The 20,903-nt window shown below is 48.8% G+C and overlaps 1 protein-coding gene across 4 annotated transcripts in view; it reads right to left on the reverse strand.

Moving 5' to 3' along the window:
• The window catches only part of Ccdc57 (coiled-coil domain containing 57), a 116,372-nt gene that overhangs the window by 59,906 nt on the left and 35,563 nt on the right, over positions 1–20,903 (reverse strand). For all 4 annotated transcript variants that reach the window (XR_003736204.2, XM_028884938.2, XM_037201038.1 and 1 more), the window contains exons 11-14: positions 11,119–11,332; positions 10,346–10,498; positions 7,402–7,502; positions 5,191–5,364 (exon numbers count right to left, since the gene is read on the reverse strand). Coding sequence is in view for 3 of the 4 variants with exons in the window: in XM_028884938.2 (XP_028740771.1) it covers positions 5,191–5,364; positions 7,402–7,502; positions 10,346–10,498; positions 11,119–11,332 (642 nt within the window). In the remaining variant the exon portion in view is untranslated. The remainder of the gene's footprint in view (positions 1–5,190; positions 5,365–7,401; positions 7,503–10,345; positions 10,499–11,118; positions 11,333–20,903) is intronic.

Here is a 20,903-nt window from a genome sequence, read left to right on the forward strand (position 1 = left end):
GCCCAGAGCATTCCTTTTCCCCAGAAGCTCCTCCTGAGCTTGTGTCTTTCAAGTGGAGACAATGAGAACTTACACTCAACTAGCACTGGGCTCTGTTCTGGAGGAAAGGAGAAAGGCCTCCCATTAGCCTCTAGCAATACCCTAGACCTGGGAAGCCTGAACCGTGTGGAGACAAGGCACTGTAGCCAAGCCACTTCTCACTGCTATGGGCCCTCTGCTTCTGTTCTCTAACCTGTGCTGACTGGACCTTCTCAATGTCCTCCCCTGTTGCCCACGGGCTGGCATGCCCTTCATCCACCTGCCTGTTAAACGTTCCCTTTCCACCTTGTGGGTCAGCTGTGGTCACCCTTCCCTGAGAAAGTACAGGAGAAAGCAAAGGCTGCTGGGGAGGAGGTGGCATTAGTCAAGTGGACATAAACCCTGGAAGCACCATATGCCCCTCACTCAGCACAGCCAGGGCCTGGGGCCAACCCACACACTGCAGAAATACAGTCACAACATAAGAGGATGTCTGTGATGAGAATAGGGGCATGGGAAAGACCAGGTTCTGGCATAGTCCCCCTATTCTTGACAGTTATGAGAAGTCATGACAATCTGCTGCTATTCTGGGTGCTGGAGCTCCATGCCTCGGAACACCCTGCATGCCCTGTTCTGGCTCCCTGGTCTTCCTTGCCAGGGCTGGCATGTGCTTGTGCCCTCTGGGTGCTTCTGTTCCTCAGGTAGCCTGGAGTGTGTGGGTGATTGCACCTGTAGGTGACTGCATCCAGGTACTTCTGGCATATGCTGCAGGCCACAAGGGACTGAGGGCTCACAGAAAGACACAGCAGAGGGGTCAGAGAAGGTTCTGTGGACCTATAGGACCAAGATAGGCAAGTAGTGCACAATGCTCCCAGAGTGATGTTATAGGCCCAAGCATCCCACATCTCAAGTGGCCTTCAGAATACAAAGAACTCAGATCCTAGGAGAGGTGGGCTCATCTAGAGGAAGGGAGGCTGGACTGGCCTAGTAGGAGATTCCTGTCACTTCAAAGGCCTGGGGCTCTATAAAATACAAAGCACTGAGAGAAAAAACTGTCTCTCTGGAGAGTGACTCTTCACTCAACTGACAGCCCAGGTATGGCACAGCACCTAATGAAATGGTACCCTGGGCCTAGAAACCTGTGTGTGACCACACAGGTAAGCTTGTTTCTGATAGCACACTTGCCTGGAGGATATGGAATGATTTCCCTGGGCTCAGCTGTTAAAAATTTTTATTTGTAGGCAGAGGCAGGCGGACCTCTGTGAATTCGAGGCCAGCCTGGGCTACCAAGTGAGTTCCAGGAAAGGCGCAAAGCTACACAAAGAAACCCTGTCTGGGGGAGGGGTGATTATTTGTGTCAGGCGTGGTGGCACACACCCTTAATCCCAGTCCTCAGGAGGCAGAGGCAGGTGGATCTCTGTGAGTTCAAGGACAGTCTAGTTTATGGAGTAAGTTCCAGGACAGCCAGGGCTATACAGAGAAACTCTGTCTCGAAAAACCAGTAAATAAAATAAATATTTTACAACATGAGACACACTCAGAGATGTCTGTTGGTTCACTTGAGCAAACACTATGGCAACCCACACCTTGGTACTTGTCCCAGGGTTGGGAACGCCTCCCGCCTCCTATGGCCCGATCGTGACAGGCTAGCAAGTCTAGACAGAAGGAAATCTGCAGAAATATCTTGATGAGATTCACTAAGCCCAGACTGGAGTCCTTTGGGGGCTGTGGTCAAAGCCAGTGGACTCCGTGGGATACAGAGGGCTCCTTCCACACAGCTAACACCGTCCAGGGGATGGCTCCTCCCACTACCTCAGCACAGGGCAGGGAGGCTTGGGGCTGGAAATGAGTTGAGGAAGGCATCAGATTTGGGAGCAGGGGGTAACCTGGGCCAAGCCATGACTCAACAGCAGGGCCCAGCCGAGGTCGGTGTAGGAGAGCAGTGTGGCCCTGCCCACTGCCCACGGCATTCCACACAGTCCCTGTGTGGGCAGTGCCACAGAGAACTGTGGCCAGCTTTTCAGGCTCTTTGGTTGGGCAGGCGAAAGAAGACTACTCTTTTTTGTTTGTTTGTTTCTTGAGACAGGGTTTCACTGTGTAGCCCCGGTTGTCCTGGAACTCTCTCTGTAGACCAGACTGGCCTCGAACTCACAGAGATCCACCTGCCCCTGCCTCCCAAGTGCTAGAGTTAAATGTGGCGATATATTGTTCCCCCAATATATTGTGCACTCTAATAAAGCTTATCTGAAGATTAGAAGAAAAAGCCAGCCACTATATTAAACATAGAAGTCAGGCAGTGGTAGCACATGCCTTTAATCCTAGAATTCAGGAGGCAGAGACCCATCCGGATCTCTATGAGTTCAAGGCCACACTGGGAACAGAGCCAGGCATGGTGGCACACACCTTTAATCCCAGCACTAACCATGGAGGTCTAGAAGTCTGTACAGACAGACAGGAAGTGATGTAGCTGGGCAGAGAGAGGAAGTGAGATGGCAGGGCACAGAAAGGATATAGGTGTGAGTATGCAGGAAAGTAGCGCTCTCTGAAGGCTGAGGAGTTGGTGAGGTGAGGTTGGCTGTGGCTTGTCTATTCCTCTGATCTCTCAGTTTTTCACTCCAATATCTGACTCTGGGTTTTTCATTAATAAGACCGTTTAGCAATTCGTCTTACAGTTAAAGGTGTGTGCCACCACTGCCAGCTGGAGACTGGCCTTTGATGGAGGCTGAAAGGACAGTGGAGGGGCTGGCTCAGACTCCTGCCTTGGGAACTGCCATTGCTCTGCCCACCACTGTGCACAGGAGCTGCTTTCTGAAGCCCTGGAGAGTGGAGAGGAGGCAGCGTGCTTTCTCACCCAGACACTGCAGTTCTGCACATCCCACAAAGGACTGTGGCACACTGCTGATCCTGGTGACCTCGCCTGGCCTCCTGAGCATGTCCCTCCAAGCTGGATTCCTTTCCAGGGTCCAGGAACCCAGAGTATGGATGTGCTGATGTCCTTGCCTATTGCTGGAAGCTCTGCAGACTTCATTTGTATTTTAAGACACTGACATCTGAAGTGTCCAGAGCAGCTAATCTGTAGATGTCCTTCCACTGGTTCTGTCTGAGGTCACCTCTTACTTAGGTTCAGATTTTGTGTTTTGGTGGAACCCCAAAAGTGAGTCTTGGGTATGTTAGTGGTGTCCACTAGGCACAGATGCTAGTGTCCTGGTGCTGCAGTTGGTCTAGCTGGTGTCCTTAGGTTCCTCCAGTGAAAGGACTTTCTGGTGTGGGAGAGACCAGGCACCCTGGTTCTCAGCAAGCTTGCCATGGGTTCCACATCTGCACTCAGCTGCCTTGTCTGTCATGTCTACTCATGAGTGTTCTGATGGAGGAGTCACTTCACACTTCCTTTTTAAAAATCATTTTTGTTATACCTATTTGTCTGTCTGTCTGTCTGTCTGGGTGCTGTGCATGTCATGGTGCGCACGTTATGGAGGAGAACTTGTAGAAGTCAGTTCTCTCCTTCTACCACTTGGTTCCCAGAGACTGAACTTGGGTGCTCAGGCTTAGCAGCAAGCGCCTTTACCTGAGGAGGTATCTTTCTGGCCTCCATTTCTTCACCAATCTGTCCACTTGGCCCAGATCAGTGCCAGATTTCCTATGAACTTGGTGGACTGTAGTCTTTCCTGGCTGAGATGGTCAGTGGGAGCCCTGCACAGCTGGCATCTGTACCCTCCTAATACATCCATTAAACTGCCATTGTTCAAGGAACCCTGATCCTGGGAATGGAGCAAGAGATTCTGGAGCAACCTTTGGATATGGGTGCTGGTGGCTGCAAGGCCCTCAGGACAGTGAGGAATGGGTAGCATATGTCTTATCCATTTCTCTACATATCAGTAAGGAAAGCTGAGGACGTAGTTCCAGCTTTCCTTGGAAGCACTGACTTCCTGGCCTTTACTGCACATCTACACTGGTCCAGGTAGGGGACATGCTGCTGGGCAATGGTTGCCAGCCTTGGGGCCTTGTCCAGCAGGGACCTGAGTGTCCTTACTTCCCAAGCCTCATCCAGAGAATGACCTCACAGTGTGCCAAAATCATAGGTACAAGACCCAACAGGAACAGGGATACCTGATAACTGTGCTCTACATATATATGTGACTGCTGAGGTCTAGGCCTACTGCTTCAACCTAGTCTACTACTAGTTAAAATTTAGTGTATATATTTAGTGCTGACCTACCTGTTCCCCCTGGACTGCTAGATTGTGGGGAGGTCTGGGGGCCTGGGGAGGGCTCGGTGCAAGAACCCTTGGGGACAAGCACTGCTCAAGTATTTCATTATTGGCCAGTTCAGTCTTTTGCTGGAGCCTCAGGCTCCCTCAGCCCTCTACCTTGCCCTGTTTCTTTTTCTGCTTGTTCTTAGACATAGCCTGTGCCAGAGGCCATCAGCTGTGTTCCTGTTCTTGTCATATGGTGCCATAAGGGCACATACTGCCTTCAACCTCTCAGCTGAGTGTCTATGACCTCTGGTGATTAACAGGTCACCATTGGCAACCACAGGTGGCCATGGGCCATTATAGGTCAGCACAGGTAGCCAAAGGAGACCATAAGTCACTATTGTCACTGCAGGTTAATTGGCAGGGAGTCATATCACAGGTCACTCACTGTAGATGGTAGCAGGTCAGTGCAGGGGCAGAAGGTCATGATAAGTCAGTACCATCACCCCAGGTCACTGCAGGACTGACAGAGCCTCGGGGGCACAGCAGGGGAAGTAGGGGCTGCCATGGTTCCACTAGGGCCTTAAGTGAGAAGCAAGTGCTCTGCCATAGCATTCGATGGGCATTCAGTTGATGAGTCTCAGCCCTGGCCACAGTGCTGACCAGTTGTTGAGTGCTCTATGGCCCCTCCCTCCTCTCACGGGCTGCCCAGGTCTGTGCATAGCGCCTTCTTAACCATCAGCGCAGGCCTGTCTATGGAGAGAATGCATTATCTGCAGTGTGTCCTAAGGAAGGCTTTTCAAGCAGAGGGCATGAGCTCCATTCCAGCAATAGTGTGGCCAGCCAAGGAAAGAACCTGAGGTGTGAGCAAGCTAACAGAGGAAAACAGTGGATGAAAAGAGGAGGTGCCATGTGCCAGCAAGCATGTGACAGGCCAGGGTGGGAGAAAATGGTGGCGCTCATGCATGTCCAGCACCTACCTCTCTCCGTAGCTGCTCCCTGTATGAAGGCTCTCCTTGGGGATGGGCTGTCTTGAGATGCTTCCTCAGCTCTGCCACCTGCTTCTGCAGCTCCAAAACCTCCAGATGCACCTGGTCTACTTCACTGGGGAGCTCCTGCAGGACAGTGACCGACTCCAGGGGCTTCTGCCGCAGCTAGGCAATTAGTTCAGAAGGCAATGTTAGGAAGAAGTGGGGGCAGAGGGGGGCGGTTAGGATTTAGCTCAGTGGTAGAGCGCTTGCTTAGCAAGCACAAGGCCCTGGGTTCGGTCCTCAGCTCTGGGGAAAAAAAAGAAAGAAAGAAAGAAAGAAAAAGAAAAAGAAAGGAAGAAGTGGTGGGGCTGTCCCAGGCAGGACAGGAGGATAAGGTGTAGGGCTGGAGCAGGGCCAATGGCTAGTTCCTTCTCCAGCTGTCCATGATGATCTGCAAACCTGCCCTGTGTGTCACTTCTGTTAAGTCCACACTAGACACCAAGGCTCACTGGGGAGAATGTGTGAATGAAAATAGGTTACAATCCTCTCCTGAGCCCTAGTTCCCAGGATGACACAACTGCCTCTAGAACACTGCTGGTGACTAGGAAGTCCTTTCTCTCAAAAGGGCAGATGGCAGGCCAGGTGAGGTGCCCATACCTTTAACTTCAGCACTTGGGAGGTAGAGGTAGGCGGATCCCTGAGAATTCAAGGCTAGCCTGGTCTACATAGTGAATTCCAGGACAGCCAGGGTTCTGTAGTGAGACCATCTCAAAAGACCAAAGAAATGGGGTGAGAGGCTGTTGCAGAAGGAGACAAGAGGGAAGTGAGCATGGGGGGGAAGCCACAAAAGGCAGTGATGGACTGGGGTGTAGTTCAGTTGACAGAGTGCTTGCCTAGTCTGCATGAAGGCTGGTGCTCAGCTGCCAACATCACGTAAACAGGGTGCAGTGTGCGTACTGTGGTTCTAGCACTTTGGAAGTAGAGGCAGAAAAGTCAGAATTCCAGGTCATCCTCAGCAAGTACGAGGCCAGTTTGGGTTACAAGAGAATCTATCTTTAGAAAAATAAAAGACAGCGGGAGAAGTGTGGCGGAAGTGAGGTCAGAGAGGAAGGCCCAGGCCACAGGTGTGACAGTGGCAGCAGAGGGACAATGAGGACCCATCCTGAACCTTTAGCACCACATCGCCAGCACCCACAAGGCTCTAATGTGGCCCAGGCCAGGTAGGAGGAGAACCAGGCAGATGGAAAACACACTTCTTCATACTCTGGCTTCCCAGTCTTGGTGAAGGAAATTAAAACAATGCCTCTGTGTGACTATCTTGTTTGGACAGTCACATACACACAGAAGAGGAGACCATCAGGTAAACAGACACTGTTAAATAAAAATGAAAAACACTTGAAGGTAAACCTGTTTTTATTTAGACAGCATCTCACTATGTAAATCAAGGTGGCCTCAAACTCACAGAGCTCTACCTGTGGCTGCCTCCTGAGTGCCAGAATTAAAGGCATGTGCCATCATACCTGACTGGAGGTAAGTATTTTACCCAGCTTATTCCAACTGTTATCAAAGTGAAATTAAAATGCTTTAAATTCTTTTTTTGTTTTTTTTTTTTTTTTTTTGTTTTTTTTTTTTTGAGACAGGATTTCTCTGTGTAGCTTTGCGCCTTTCCTGAAACTCACTCTGTAGCCCAGGCTAGCCTCGAATTTGCAGAGATCCACCTGCCTCTGCCTCCCAAGTGCTGGGATTAAAGGCGTGCACCACCAATGCCTGGCTTAAATTAAATTCTTATTTCTTGTCTACAGCATTGAAATGTGTGTATGTGTAAGTGTGTGTATGTACATTTGTTGCTGTTGTTGTTGTTGCTGCTGTTTTGAGATAGGGTCTCATGTATACCAGGCTAGCTTCCAACTCTCTCTGTAGCCATGGATGACTTGGAATTTTTGATCCTCCTGCCTCTACCTCCTGAGTGCTGAAACTACCAACACTTAGCACCATATCAGGTTTCCTTGTGAATAATCCACAGCCACACATGAGATAAACTAGCTAGTGCACAGCACAGTCCTTTGTTTAGAAGGAAAGCGAAATTGGGAAGACACCCAAAACACCCAAGGTCAATGAGGTCACACCTGGCACCTCTCAGAGCCGGCACCTGTGTCAAAATCCAAACTGGTTCTTCTGTAGGAATGCTTGCACAACCTTAGTGTTAAAGGCTAGTCTCACCTTCTTCTGGAGCAGTGTCACCAGCAAGTTCAAGAGATGCACTCTGTCTCCGAGTTTTCTGAGTGCTAAAGCAATGGATGCCTGGCCTGTCAAAGCTGCTCCTGTAGATAAGAACAGTTGCTGTCAGCTCAGATCTCAGAAATAAAACAGTCTGCCTGGGGAGTTGAGCCTTTTCCCACAGAGGCCTACTGAAGTTTCTAACTGACCTCAAGGTAAATATGTCCATCCCCAAATCAAAGGGTTAGGTCCCTAGGAAGACCAGAGATGTGCTGACTATTTAGTACAACCTTACGGAGCAAGAGCAGGACTATAAGATGAAATCCAGCCTTACCATGTCAGATCAATTTTCCCACTTGAATACAAGACCATTTATTTGGAAAGTAAGAAAAAAAAAAAAAAGATGTTCACATAACACCTGGGGCAAAGGAGAAGGGACACTGATATTACAAGTTATGTTGAGCAGAATGGTAAAAACAGCTTTAAAGAACATATGTAAAGCTGTCCTTTCAAGGGAACTCACAGCACCTAGGCCTGGTGGCTCACAACTATAAAAGCCCAGATACTCAGGAGTCTGCAGAGTGAGTTCAAGGCCAGCCTAAGCTACTTGGTGAGAATATTTCAAAATAAAAAAATGGCTGTGGGGTGGGGGTAACTGGGGAGATGTCTCAGGGTTTAAGAGTTCTTGCTGCTCTTCCAGAGGACTAGGGTTTGGTTCCCAGCACCCACATGGCAGCTCACAATCATCTGTGACTTCAGTACCAGGGAATCTGACACCCTTTTCTGGCCTCTGCAGTCACCAGGCACACATGTGGTACACATACACACATGTAGGCAAAACACCCATACATGTAAAAAAAAAAAAAAAAAAAAAAAAAAAAAGACACACACAAAAACCCAAACTGGCTGTGGCTGGAGCTCAGAGGCGGAGCCGGCCAGTGTGTGCAGGCTCTATGCTCCATTTCTAGCACTGCATAAAAAGAGAAAAAGAACATTTATAGCTTTAAGTGCATATCTTAGAAATAAAAGATTAACATGTGAATCTAGAAGGAAAGACAGAATAAAATTAACATTAAATACTGAGGAAATAGAAAGTAATGTGTACTCTAATACCAACAAAACCAATGACTGGCTTTTGAAAAGGTAATAAGTGAAAAAATAAATAACTACACACTCTCTAGTAGGACAACAAGAAAGAATAAAAGATGCCAGGCACGGTGGCACACGCCTTTAGTCCCAGCACCCAGGAGGCAGAGGCAGGTTGATCTGAGTTTGGGGCCAGCCTGGTCTACAGAGTGAGTTCCAGGTCAGCCAGGGCTACACAGAGAAACCCTGTCTCAAATACAAAACTAAAAAAACCAATATATATGAACAGTTTCTTAACTACAAATAAAGTTTCAAATCTTCCCATAAGGAAAACTTGGGCCTGGTGATTTCAAAGTTGAGTTCTACAATTGTTTAAGAAAAGCTTGTCTGATCACTCATATCTCTAAGGCCAGAATAAACTAATGGTTCCAAACTATGACCCGATCGATCATCACAAAAAAGGAAAGGAAATGACGAGCCTGTCTTACTCTGACCACAGATCTGGCAGTTCTCCCTGAAACACTGGTGCGGCAGCCATCAGGAAGCTGCACCAGTTTCTGGGTCCCTTCCCAGGAAAGGATGGTGCGACAGAACAGAGAGTACATTCCACCTGTTTTGCTCACTAATCACAACCTGGCAGAGAAGACTCTGGGAGGTGAAGAAGAGGGATGGGGCCCTGGGATGACCCACATGAGGTCCCAGCCTCCCTTCCCTCAGGTACTAGAGGAGTGTGCACTGCACCCCACACACACTTTCCCACTACAGAATGGAAAGAGCCAAGGAAAGCCTGTTCCAGGAAAGATGCCTGCCCTCTATGCTCCTGCCCACTGCCTACATCAGCTCCACACCAAGGACAGAGCACTCCTGGGAAGGGCCTGTGGAGAGAAGTCTTTGGAGGACCCAAGGGGCCCAGGGACAAAAGACGTCTGGGGCTTGGCTGTGAATGCTGCTCAGAACTCCAGGGTCTCTCAGAGGCAACAAGTGGTCATGCCTCCATCACCTGTTACAGGCCAGTCTGGAGTGTTTCACTGTAGAGGTTTGAATGTTAATGCCCTTCCCAGGCTCAGATGTTCGAACTCTTGGTCCCCAGTCAGTGGCACTGTTTAGGACATACGGCATTATTGGAGGAGGCATGTCCCTGGAGGCTAAAGACCCCACACCATTTTCAGTTCACCCTCTATCTACTCTGTGCTTGTGGTTCAAGATGTGAGTTCTCAGCAGCCTTTCCCAGCTGCCTTGCCTGTCTGTTGTCTCAGCCCTGTCTTTACAGACTCGGACCCTCTGCAACTGCAAGCCAAAACAAATGTTTTCTCCTCTAAGTTGCCTATTTATGGTATTTTTGTCACAGCAACAGAAAAGTAATTAATACATTCACTGTGACAGCCAGGGCAGATGAGGATTCCAAAAAGATGTTGCCTAGGAAAGATGTTCACGCTCACCAATGCATTGGGCACTGTAAATTCATACTGTAACAGGATGTGCCACACAGCCTCTAGGATGGCTAACCAGGAAGAAAGATTATGTACACCGATGGTCTGTCCTGCAAACTGCTAATGGAGGGCGAACGGCACAAGCACTGTGAAGTCTGGCATCGTCCTCTAAAACATAATTTAGGCCAAAAGACACCAGACGAATGCACATGTGCCACATCATTCCACTCACATGAGAAAGTAGAACTCCCACCTCATACTGGAGACTTCCAGGGGACCCCTGGTTCTGGAGACGGGGTGACTGACGGTGACAGAGCACTGTGGAGCTAGGCATGCGTTTGGAAGACTTGCCTCAGGGATTACATCTTAATTTTCCCACAGTCAGTGTTACTGGGACAGAGAATAAGGTTCAGGTGGCCAGGGGATCTCACCAGGTGCTTCTGCAGAGCCGTGGGCACCAGGGTGTGGATCAGCAGTGGGCACGGATGTCTTCACTGGCTCCTCAATGCCTTGTCGCTGCTCTTCCAGTGCTTGAAGTTTACGCTTTAGGGTTTGCATTTCTGCTTCAAGAGCCAGAACATAATCTGTGAAAACAGCAGGTTCACAACATACACTCACGGGCTCACTTGTACCACTTTCCTGCTGCCACAGCCGCAGGCTCAAAGGCTCTCCTCTGACCCATCTCTCTCACCTCAACTCTCATGGCCTACCTTCACTTCTCAGCCTAGCCTCCATATCCTCCAGGAAGGTCTGGGACCAGGAGTGAGAACCTGTCTGTCTCCCATAGGCTTTGCGCATTGAGGGAACAACTCCCACACCAGGGATCAGACCCTGAGAAGCAGTCATGGTGCCTGCTAAGAGCACAGCATAGGAGGGCTGCCAGCTCAGGTCCACCGCAGGATGCTTCTCCTGAGGAAGGCCTGGCATTCAGCCCTGCTGCCATTGCCCTCGCTCTGCCCAGGATGGCTTGCCAGGTTCGTCACATATGGGCCCTGCACTTTTTCCTCTATGTCACCAAAGAAACATTGTTCAACATGAAACTTAAGTTTCTCTGTTGTCCTGCTTTGCAGTGGTTTACTAGAGGGTGTGTTAGTGTGAGACTGGAATGAGAAGCCTGTCTAGGGATCCTCTCCTTGTCCTGTCATGCTCCCACTCTCCACCATCCACCCCTCCTTACTCTTCCCCTCCATCTCTACCCGCTCACCTGGAGGGGCTGAATCTCCTCCAGCCTTGGGATCAGGGTTTGCATCTGAGCACTCTTCTGGGTGAGCAGAAGGAAGATGGCCACTCAGCATTTCCATCTCCTTCCTCATCTGTGCAACAGCATTCCGCAGACCTGCATTCTGTTCCTGTAGCCTCTGGATCTCACTAGATGGGAAACCTTTCTTTGTTTCCCCTTCATGCTGCTGTGGAGGAACCTGCCAACACACACCAACGGAGAATAATATGGGTGCAAAAGAGGAGGTTCTTTGCATTTGGAGCCGTGCCCTGCTACTCCACGTGTCCCCCAGAACTGCAATGTGTCAGAAGACACTATCCATCTTCATCAGAAAAGCTGTTATTATTTGCAAGAGACCCCCAAGATCAGGCTTGTTGACTAGTGACACCCTACAGGTGGGAATGGAAGGGTCACTGGGCTTCACCTGACATGCTGGCCTCCCCTCCTACATCTCCCGCCCACAAGTGTACAATCTTGCCCTAACTACATGTGGCCTCATGGTCTAGATATGTATCAGAGTATATACTGACTGTGGAAGGTTAATTGAAGGTGCGCAGTGAGGGGGGTGTCTATCTATACAGCTACGGGAAGTCATTATCCAAACTGGGGCAAAACTAGTATGTGATTGCTATGGAGTTCCCTATGTTCATGTAAGTAGCCACTCATCCAGGATCTGTAAGTAAGCCCAATAAACTCTTTGGTTTCCCAAGTTGGGTTTTGGTAGAACTTTGATCTGTTATCAACCACTATACAGAGGGGGTAGATGCTTGGTTATGTCTCCCCAGGAAAAAGTTCCTACAACACAATGACCCTCCTAACCCAAAGGTATATGCCTTGAGATGCATATAGATTTGAGAGGCACTCCATGATAGGGTCTTTCAGTAGTTGGATTTACCAAGACAGACAAGGGTCACAGGGGCTAGGAAGGATGAAGGTGTTGAGGAGACTCTGGAGGTGGATGATGGTCCAGTCACATGCCTGTGAAGTTTAGTGCACCAAAGACTTGATGACTTCTATGCAGTGTTAGTACAGTGCGATAATTAACTGGACAGAACACATCTGAAAGCAGAGTAGGAACTGTGATTGCAACAGAAAGCATCCAAACAGATCAGAGTAGGGCTTCTGAGGCCTGGGGACAACATGAGGTACAGGCAAACTGACACTCAGAACAAGAAGGGTAAGAAAAAATTCAATATGGCTAGAGGTATTTCAAAGTTCCCCATCAGTGCAAACCGAGACTCAAGTCTGACCTGTTAGCAGCTTCTCTGGTCATAAGCCAAGCAAGACCCAGCACAGGAGGTCCTAGCTGATCTTCTGAGGAAGAGACATAAATGTTGTACTACATCACATTTTTTAAAAAATGTATTTATTTTTACGGTATGTTCATGAGTGTTTTGACTGCAAGTATATATATGCACTGCTTCTGTGCCAGAAGAGGGTGTTGAATACCTGGAACTAGAGTTCCAGATGGTTGTGAGCTGCCATGTGGTGCTGGGAATTGAACCCAGGTCCTCTGCAAGAGCAGCAAAAAGTGCTCTTAACTGCTGAGCCATCTCTCCAGCCTCCCTCACCCCGATCCAACCGCAGCATTTTAATTGTGCTTGTGAAAAACCTATCAACTTGGTAAGAAAATGATTCAGAAAAGGGTAGGTCTCCCATGTATATTAGCCCGCCATTGTATATCAAGTTGCAGTAAGACTAGAAGTGGATGTGGGGGGTGGGGAAGAAGGGAGGTTGGGGGGAGGACCTGAGAGGAAAGGAGCCCACTAGGTTTCCTAGTGACTGTACCCAGCAGGACTGCATAAGAGGTTGATTGGACCACAGGCCTGGGCACCAGGTGACTGTAATTAGCAAGGGGGAGGTCTTTTGCTCCACCCCTTGGCGTTGTTATTGATAGGCCTTTGGACTAAAGCTCTGGGCCTGTTTGGATAAGGATCCAGACCTGCCCGAGTCTATCCTGCGTTTTCTCTCTCTGCTTCTTAACTCTCTAAGTCTCTTATTCCTCATTCCTCAAGAGTTTCTGGGGTAAATAAGTGTGGGGGCTGGTCCCCCACAGAGGAAGGAGGGAGGGGAAACTGGGCTGGAAAAAATAAATTAATAATAAAAAAGGAAAATCATTCAGTAAATTAAAGCATGTTGTGTGACATATCCATTTAGATGGTTTCTGAGAACTCTCTAAGCAGTAGAAATATTTGTGGTATAATTTAGGGAAAAGATGAACTTCCTAGTAAAATGCTCAGCCCCGCCCCCTTCAGTCACAGCTCCCCCACCACATGCTCAGCCCACTCCATTCCACTGTCCATCTGCCTACTCCCCAGGCATGTGCTTTCTGGCAGAAGTACTGTTAGGGGGCACCTCCCTCCAGTGACAAGTGCAGGCTTCCTAAAGCTGAGAGGATCTGAGTTGGGTCTGTTCTAGACCTGTGTGACTTCAAAAACTGCTGCTAACTACAGCCACCACATCCCCCGTTTAAAAATCACATTCTCTGTGTATGATTGTATGCACACATGCCACAGCCTACATATGGAAGTCAGAGGAAAACTTGTGGGAGTTGGTCCTCTCCTCCCACAGTTGGTCCTGGGGATCAAACTCAGGTGTCCAGGCTTAAGAGCAAGCACCCTTACCCAGTGAACCATCTCACCAGCCCAACTACAGCTTTTTAAGTTGCTGTAAATTATTGTTTTACTCCAAGGACGGAACTATCATTTCTTTTCACCTGAGCCCTGGCTTGTCAATGCTTTTCTTCAGCCAAGATGACTGGATGTGCGCCTTTCAGCCCATCTCCTCTGATTTCACCCCAGCTCTCACACTCAGCTCAATTTCCCTCAGCAGCCAGCCTCCCCTTATTATGAATGTGGAGATTCCCCCTTCTCTGGCAAGGGACAGCATGGCGGTCAGACCAGAAAACCTATGGAGACTCTCAGGGGAGCAGAGGCAGCAGTCAAACCTCAGGGGAGCCTGGTCACCTCTGTACTGCCTCACATTTGTGACACCAAGTTGGCTAAGAGCCTCTTCTGGCTTCAGGCTGGCTGCATCTTCTCCCTCTTGGGGTCCCCAAGGTGACAATGCTGGAGCACAAGGGCCACCCTTCTGATCTGCTGTAGACGATGAGTACTGACATCACAGGTGCCAGACAGGAGCCTGAAGATGGATGTGTCGCATACAGCTAATCCCACTCAGCCGAGGAAGCCCGTGGCGAGTCTGCTGCCAGCCTCTTGCACAGCATGGGTTACTAGCCAATCCAGAGGTAGTCCCTAGGTGCTCCTAGTGGAGTCTACAAGATGGTCCTATTCCAGAACCCTTGGGCAGCAGCATCTCCTATGCTGACAAGTACAGCTCACTAGGTAGGGTAGGCTGGAAAGCCTCACCATTTGATTCAAACTTTTACATAACGCTGCCAGTCAGGAGCTGGGGAGGGCTTCTCCCTACTGAGCTCTGGTCCATCCCTCTACTCCAAAGCTGTACCTAGGTTTGTGTATTCAGACAGATTCTGGAAACTGTAGTGGTCACTGGGACCTCAGCCAGATACTTTGTCCAAGATCAAGGGTGCACTTAAGGGGGTGGGTGGGTATGGACTGTTCCTGACTACAGGGCACACTTCTAAAGTTCATTGTTTACCTAACAAAGAAACCAGCCAACTGATAGCCCTTGCTGACCTGCTTAGCTGGTACTTGGAGACAAATGTCTTTTTTGATTGCCAGCCTAGGGGAAAAATACAAGAAAGCTTCCAGTAAGGGACCATTGATGAAGAGAAGCACTTCTTTCTTCTGTCATCTGTCTATAGTTTTCCTGTGTTCAGATTGGGGAGCACTTCACAGATGATCTCATGAAAGCCTGTGGGGTAAGAGGTCATGGGTTCCAAAGGATATCCACCCCCTCATTCTCTCCTGCTTCTTGAAATCTCCCTCCTTGTGGCAGGAACGTGACAACTGCTTGGGTGTCCTCAGTGCTCAACCCCTAGGACAGTCTGCCTCATAGGCCCTAGGAGGCTCAGAAGTATCTATTTGGTTGGAGCCTCACAAAAGGTGCCAAAGCCCAGGGCGGCATTCTTGGCAACTATTGCCACCTCCTCCCCTGTTGCCGCCAGCCGCCCACTAAGTGGTCAGCTTTGCACCATACTTGGGCACAAATTAAGCTTGTGGTGAGCAGGTCATCATCCCCTACCTACAACCTATAAAGTCTTCCTGCTTTGGTTCAGTGATGCAGCTTCTCCAGCTTCAATCTCTGGGACTGGAGCACTCACCCATGGGTTGCTTTGCTCAAATAAATCTGTTGCTACACTTTTTCATTTCGGCTCGATCTGGCTTACTGTGTCAATAGAGAAACTTATTATCTGGCGACAGAAAACCTATTAGTATCTTCAACCAACTTTCCTGTCATGGGCCAAGTTTGGGAACTGCAGAGTATACTGAAGAGGGGAAATGTGTTTTCTTGGCAATCTGCTGCTCAGATCCTGTATGCCCCAGTCAGCCCAGAGCACAGCTACAGGCAAGCACCAGCTACCAGTACAGAGCCATCCTGGGTACACAGATCCTATATGCCCCAGCCAGCTCACAACATGGCTAAAAGCAAGCAGCAGCTGCCAGCACCAGAGCCATCCTGGCTACAGTCACCTCTAGTGTGGACACCAATTCCCCTTTGGGCCCACTCTACGTGATCGAGGAACTTGGCCTTCAAGGGGATGACAGCTTGGTGGGAGAAAGACAAGTCTGAGGCAGGTATCGCTTAGGAAGGGCCTGCAAGAACTTCAGTATTGTCACCCCAGAGAACTAGTGAATGACTTTTCATAAAGGGACAGATGTTTGACTACTGTCTTAGGGCTTCTATTGCTGTGACAAGACCAAAGCAACTCATAGTTTTTTTGGCTTTTCGAGACAGGGTTTCTCTGTGTAGCTTTGGATCCTGTCTTGGAACTTGCTCTGTAGCCCAGGCTGGCCTTGAACTCAGAGATCCGCCTGTCTCTGCCTCCCAAGTGCTGGGATTACAAAGCAACTCTAATAAAGGAAAACATTTCATTGTGGTGATGGCTTACAGTTCAGAGGTTCAGTCCATTATCATGGCAGGCAGACATGGTGCTGGCTACGTCTTTATCAATCAGAAGGCAACAGGAAGTAGACTCAGTGTCTCACTGAGGGAAGCTTGAGCAAAAGGACCTCAGAGCCCACCCTACAGTGACACACTTCCTCCAAGAAGGCCACACCTACTTCAACAAGGCCACACCTCCTACAGTGCCACTCCCTTTGGGGGCCATTTTCTTTCAAACCACCACAACTACTGATAAAAAAACGGACCATGTGCCGTATAGTTGTCTGTCAACTTACATAAGCTAAAATCATCTGAGAGATGGGAACCTCAATTAAGAAAATACCTTCATAAGATCAGGCTATAGGGCATTCTCTTAATTAGTAATTGATGGGGGAGGGCCCAGCCCACTATAGGTGGTGCCACCCCTGGGCTGGTGGTCCTGGGTTCTATAAGAAAGCAGGCCGAGCAAACAGCACCACTCCGTGGCCTGTGCATCAGCGCCTGCCTCCAGGTCCCTGTCCTGCTTGAGTTCCTGTCCTGACTTTACTCGGTGACACACTATGATGTAGAAGTATAAGCCAAATAAGCCTTTTCCTCCCCAACTTCTTTTGGTCATGGTGTTTCATCACAATAGTAACCCTACCTAGGACAGAAATTGGTACCAGGATAGTGGGGTATTGCTGTGACAGCTATGACCATGTGTTTTTGGGAGGGACTTTGGAACTGTGAAAAGCCATTGAGTGTTGAGAGCTCAGTGGGCTGTTCTGTGGGGACCTGGAAGATGAGAATGTTGAGAGCAGAGCAGGCAACGGCTTATGAAGGTTCAGGGGGAAGTTCAAGGACTCTATCGGGGCCATTTATTATTTTAAGATGCTGTGTTTCTGGCTAGCTGGGGCTGAAGAATTAGCATCTTTGCTTTACAATTGATGGGACAATTGATGCTGGCCAGCTGGAGCTGAGAAATTAGTTGTGATTAAGAAGCATTATTGAGGTGAAATCTTCTGGGAAGTGTTTCATGAGGGCACAGAGAAGCTATGTTCCAGAATCAGCCAAAGTTGTACCTCATGCTGGCAGCCAGACTTGGTAATGTGTAAGAGTCACCCAGGTGGTACTGGTTTTGAAGGCATGAAAGGGTGATGGACAGCAGCTGAGGCTTGGCACTAGGCAAGGTCACTGGTGAAGGTGCGGCCTCAGTAGCAGACAGTGACCCAAGATTGAAGGGGTCACGTAAAGAAGCTGGGGCTTGGCACCATGAAGAGAGCCCAGGAGAGGCCACTGGTGAAAGTGCAGCCCAGATGCAGCACAAGGTCCTAGGAGTTTGGAGATGTCAGCCCCATGAGTCAACCACAAAGAACAGCAGCAGCAGTGGAGTGGAGCCTGCCCCAGCTTAGAATACAAGCTGTGTGTGCTGCAGAGGGTGACCCAAGCCCGTGGAGGAACAAAGAAGATCATGAGTGAATCCCAGATATTGGACATTGAGTTATTTACACAGTTGGAGTTTGTTTTTGCTTTGATCTGATTGTGACTGTGCCCTGGTTCTTCCTCTTGAAATAATAAAGTATTTAACTTAATCTTGATTTTATAGGAACCCATAGTTGTGAGACTTTGGATTTTAAAAGATGCTTTGGATTTTTAAACAGGCTGAACTCTTTTTTTTAAAGATTCATTTTAATTATGTATATATACATATGTGTGCATCTGTGAACACATCTGTATATGTATGTTAGTGCTGGTGCCCTGTGAGGCCAGAGGTATCAGATCCCTTGCAGCTGGAGTTACAGGCTGTTGTAAGCTGTGGGTACTGGGAATCGAACTTGGGTCCTCCATAAGAGCGGTATGTGTTCTTAACTACTGAGCTATCTCTCCAGCTCCAGGCTGAACTTTTTTTTTAATTTTCCCTAGCTGAGGACCGAACCCAGGGCCTTGTGCTTGCTAGGCAAGCGCTCTACCACTGAGCTAAATCCCCAACCCCCAGGCTGAACTTTTAAAGTGTTTGAATTTGTAAGACTGGGGAATTTTTGAAGTTTGTAAAAAAATTTTTTTGTTGTTTTGTTTTTTGTTTTTTTTTTTCCAGACAGGGTTTCTCTGTGTATCTTTGCGCCTTTCCTGGATCTCACTCTGTAGACCAGGCTGGCCTTGGACTCACAAAGATCCACCTGCCTCTGTCTCCCAAGTGCTGGGATTAAAGGCATGCGCCACCACCGCCTGGCTAAAGTTTGTAAAATGTTTTCTATTGTAATGTTTATATTAATGTTTGCTCTTGGGGATGAACAAGGAAAGGTTAGGCTTGTGGCTTATCAGTGATGTGCTCGTGTGAAGCTGACGAAGGTTAGTTGTGCTGCCTGTTTTATATCAACTTGACACAAACTAGAGTCAGAGAGGAGAGACCACAGATGAGAAAATACCTTCCTAAGATCAGGCTGTAGACAAGCCGGTAGGGCATTCTCTTAATTAGTGACTGATGGGGGAGGGGAAGGGGGAGGACCCAGCCCATTGTGGGTGCTGCCACCCCTGGGCTGGTGGTCCTGGGTTCTATAAGAAAGCAGGCTGAGCAAACCATGAGAAGCCAGTAAACAGCCCCCTCCATGGCCTGTGCATCAGCTCCTGCCTCCAGGTTCCTGGCCTGTTTGAGTTCCTGTCCTGACCTTTTTCAGTGATGAACAGTAATTCGGAAGTACAAACCAAATGAAACCCTTTCCTCCCCAATCTGGTTTTGGTCATGGTGTTTCATCACAGCAATAGATACCCTGACTAGGACAGTCCATTAAGAAGGTCCTGGAGGTCAGGCTGTGTCGGCACACACCTTTAATCCCAGCACTTGGCCCCTCACCAGCATGGTCTTACCTTAGTTCACTACTCCCTCAGCAGTATAATCTCCAGGAACTCATCTTCTGAAGTTCTGAGGTTAGGACTTGAACCTGAGTCCTGTGGGAATGCAACTCAGCCCGGTCACCCTATATTCAGTGTCTGGCTGCAGTTAGCACTGAGTTGCTAGGCTTTGTGGAGAGGAAACCATCTTCTGCAACTGAAGTTACTCAAACACCATGCATGAAGGCATGAATTCTAACCTCTTACTCAGGATTTGATGATGAAAAAGGCTTCTAGGCCAGCGAGATGAGTCAGTAGGTAAGACCACTTGACTTGAAAGCCTGGAATATGCAGGATGGAAGGAGAGAACCAACTCCTGAAAGTTGTCCTCTGACTCTACCCATGTGGCCTGTACACACACACACACACACACACACACACACACACACACACACACACAAATAAATATAATAAAAGTTGAAAAATGGCCAGGTGGTGGCAGCGCACGCCCTTAATCCCAGCACCTGGGAGTCAGAGCCAGGCAGATCTCTGAGTTCGAGGCCAGACTGGTCTACACAGCGAGATCCAGGACAGGCACCAAAACTACACAGAGAAACCCTGTCTCAGAGAAAGAAAAAAAAAAGAAAGAAAGAAAGAAAAAAAAAGTTGAAAAACAAAAAAATAAAAAGGCTCCTTGACTACACCCTGAAATGTTACTCTGGACATTTGACAGCACATTCAATTATTCAAAATTAGCACCACAAAATGATGAGGTCAATAAAATAGGAAACACTATTTTGTATTTTAAAAATGAAGGCAAGGCAGGTGGTGGTGGCACATGATGTGAATCCCAGCACTCGGGAGGCAGAGGTCAGCAGATGAGTTCAAGGCCTCAAGAGTTCAGTGCTCTATATAGTGAGTTGTAGGACAGTCAAAGCTACATAGTGAGTCCCTGTCTCAAAAAAACTAAAAATAACCAAAAAGGAAAAAAAAAAAAGGCATTTGAGTTCCTTGCTAGTGATGATGTGGTGGTAGGATGCTGGTGTTTCGGCTTCACCCCAGAACCTTGTGTTAATTCTCTCCTCTCAAGCCTTCCTGCTCCTCTGTGCTCCAGTGGCCTAAGGAGATGCCTCTGCTCAGGTACCTATCCTTCATGAGGCTGTGGCTCACAGCCAAGAGTCTCCTGTGGCGGGCCGATTCCCACGGAGCAGAGGTGGGATCCTCACAGACACACTCTGACTTCATGTGCTCAGAGTCAACACAGGGAAGAAATTGTTCCTGGGCTCTGTGTTCTCCACAGGACAGTGAGGGTGTGTGCGCGCGCGCGCGCGCGGCGTGTGTGTGTGTGTGTGTGAGTGTGTGCGGGCGCGCGCGCGCGCGCACACACACACACACACACACGCACACACACACACACACACACACACGCGCGCAGTGGTGGTTTACATTTATTTGTGGTGTTGGGGATCAAATCTAAGGCCCTGGTCATGTAAGGAAGGTGCTTTCTTGCCTATTTAAAATGTTCAGTTTGTTTTTGATAGAGAGCCTTATGCATTATGCAGTCCATGCTGGCCTGAACTCACAATTTTCTTCCCTCAGCTGCCTGAGTGCTAAAATTACAGGCATTTGCCACCACATCTGCCTAAGTCTTAAATATTGTGTGTGCATGTATGTGTGTATTATGTGCCAGTGTGGGCCATGTGTGTACAGATGTGTCCATGTGTCATCGTGTGGCGTCAACACCGGGCGGCTGTAACTCGGGCCTGGACAGCAAGCACGTCACCCACTGAGCCGTGTCCCCACCCTGCAAATATTCTTGGGTTGGGGGTAGGTGGGGTTTGAGACAGGGTCTCATTATGTAACTCTGGTTGGCCCCAGGCTGGTCCCAACCTCACAGAGTTCTTCTGGGATTAAAGGGAGGCACCACCATGCCTGGC

Source organism: Peromyscus leucopus, chromosome 8b (genome assembly GCF_004664715.2).
Source record: "Peromyscus leucopus breed LL Stock chromosome 8b, UCI_PerLeu_2.1, whole genome shotgun sequence".
In the NCBI taxonomy this organism is placed as follows: domain Eukaryota; kingdom Metazoa; phylum Chordata; class Mammalia; order Rodentia; family Cricetidae; genus Peromyscus; species Peromyscus leucopus.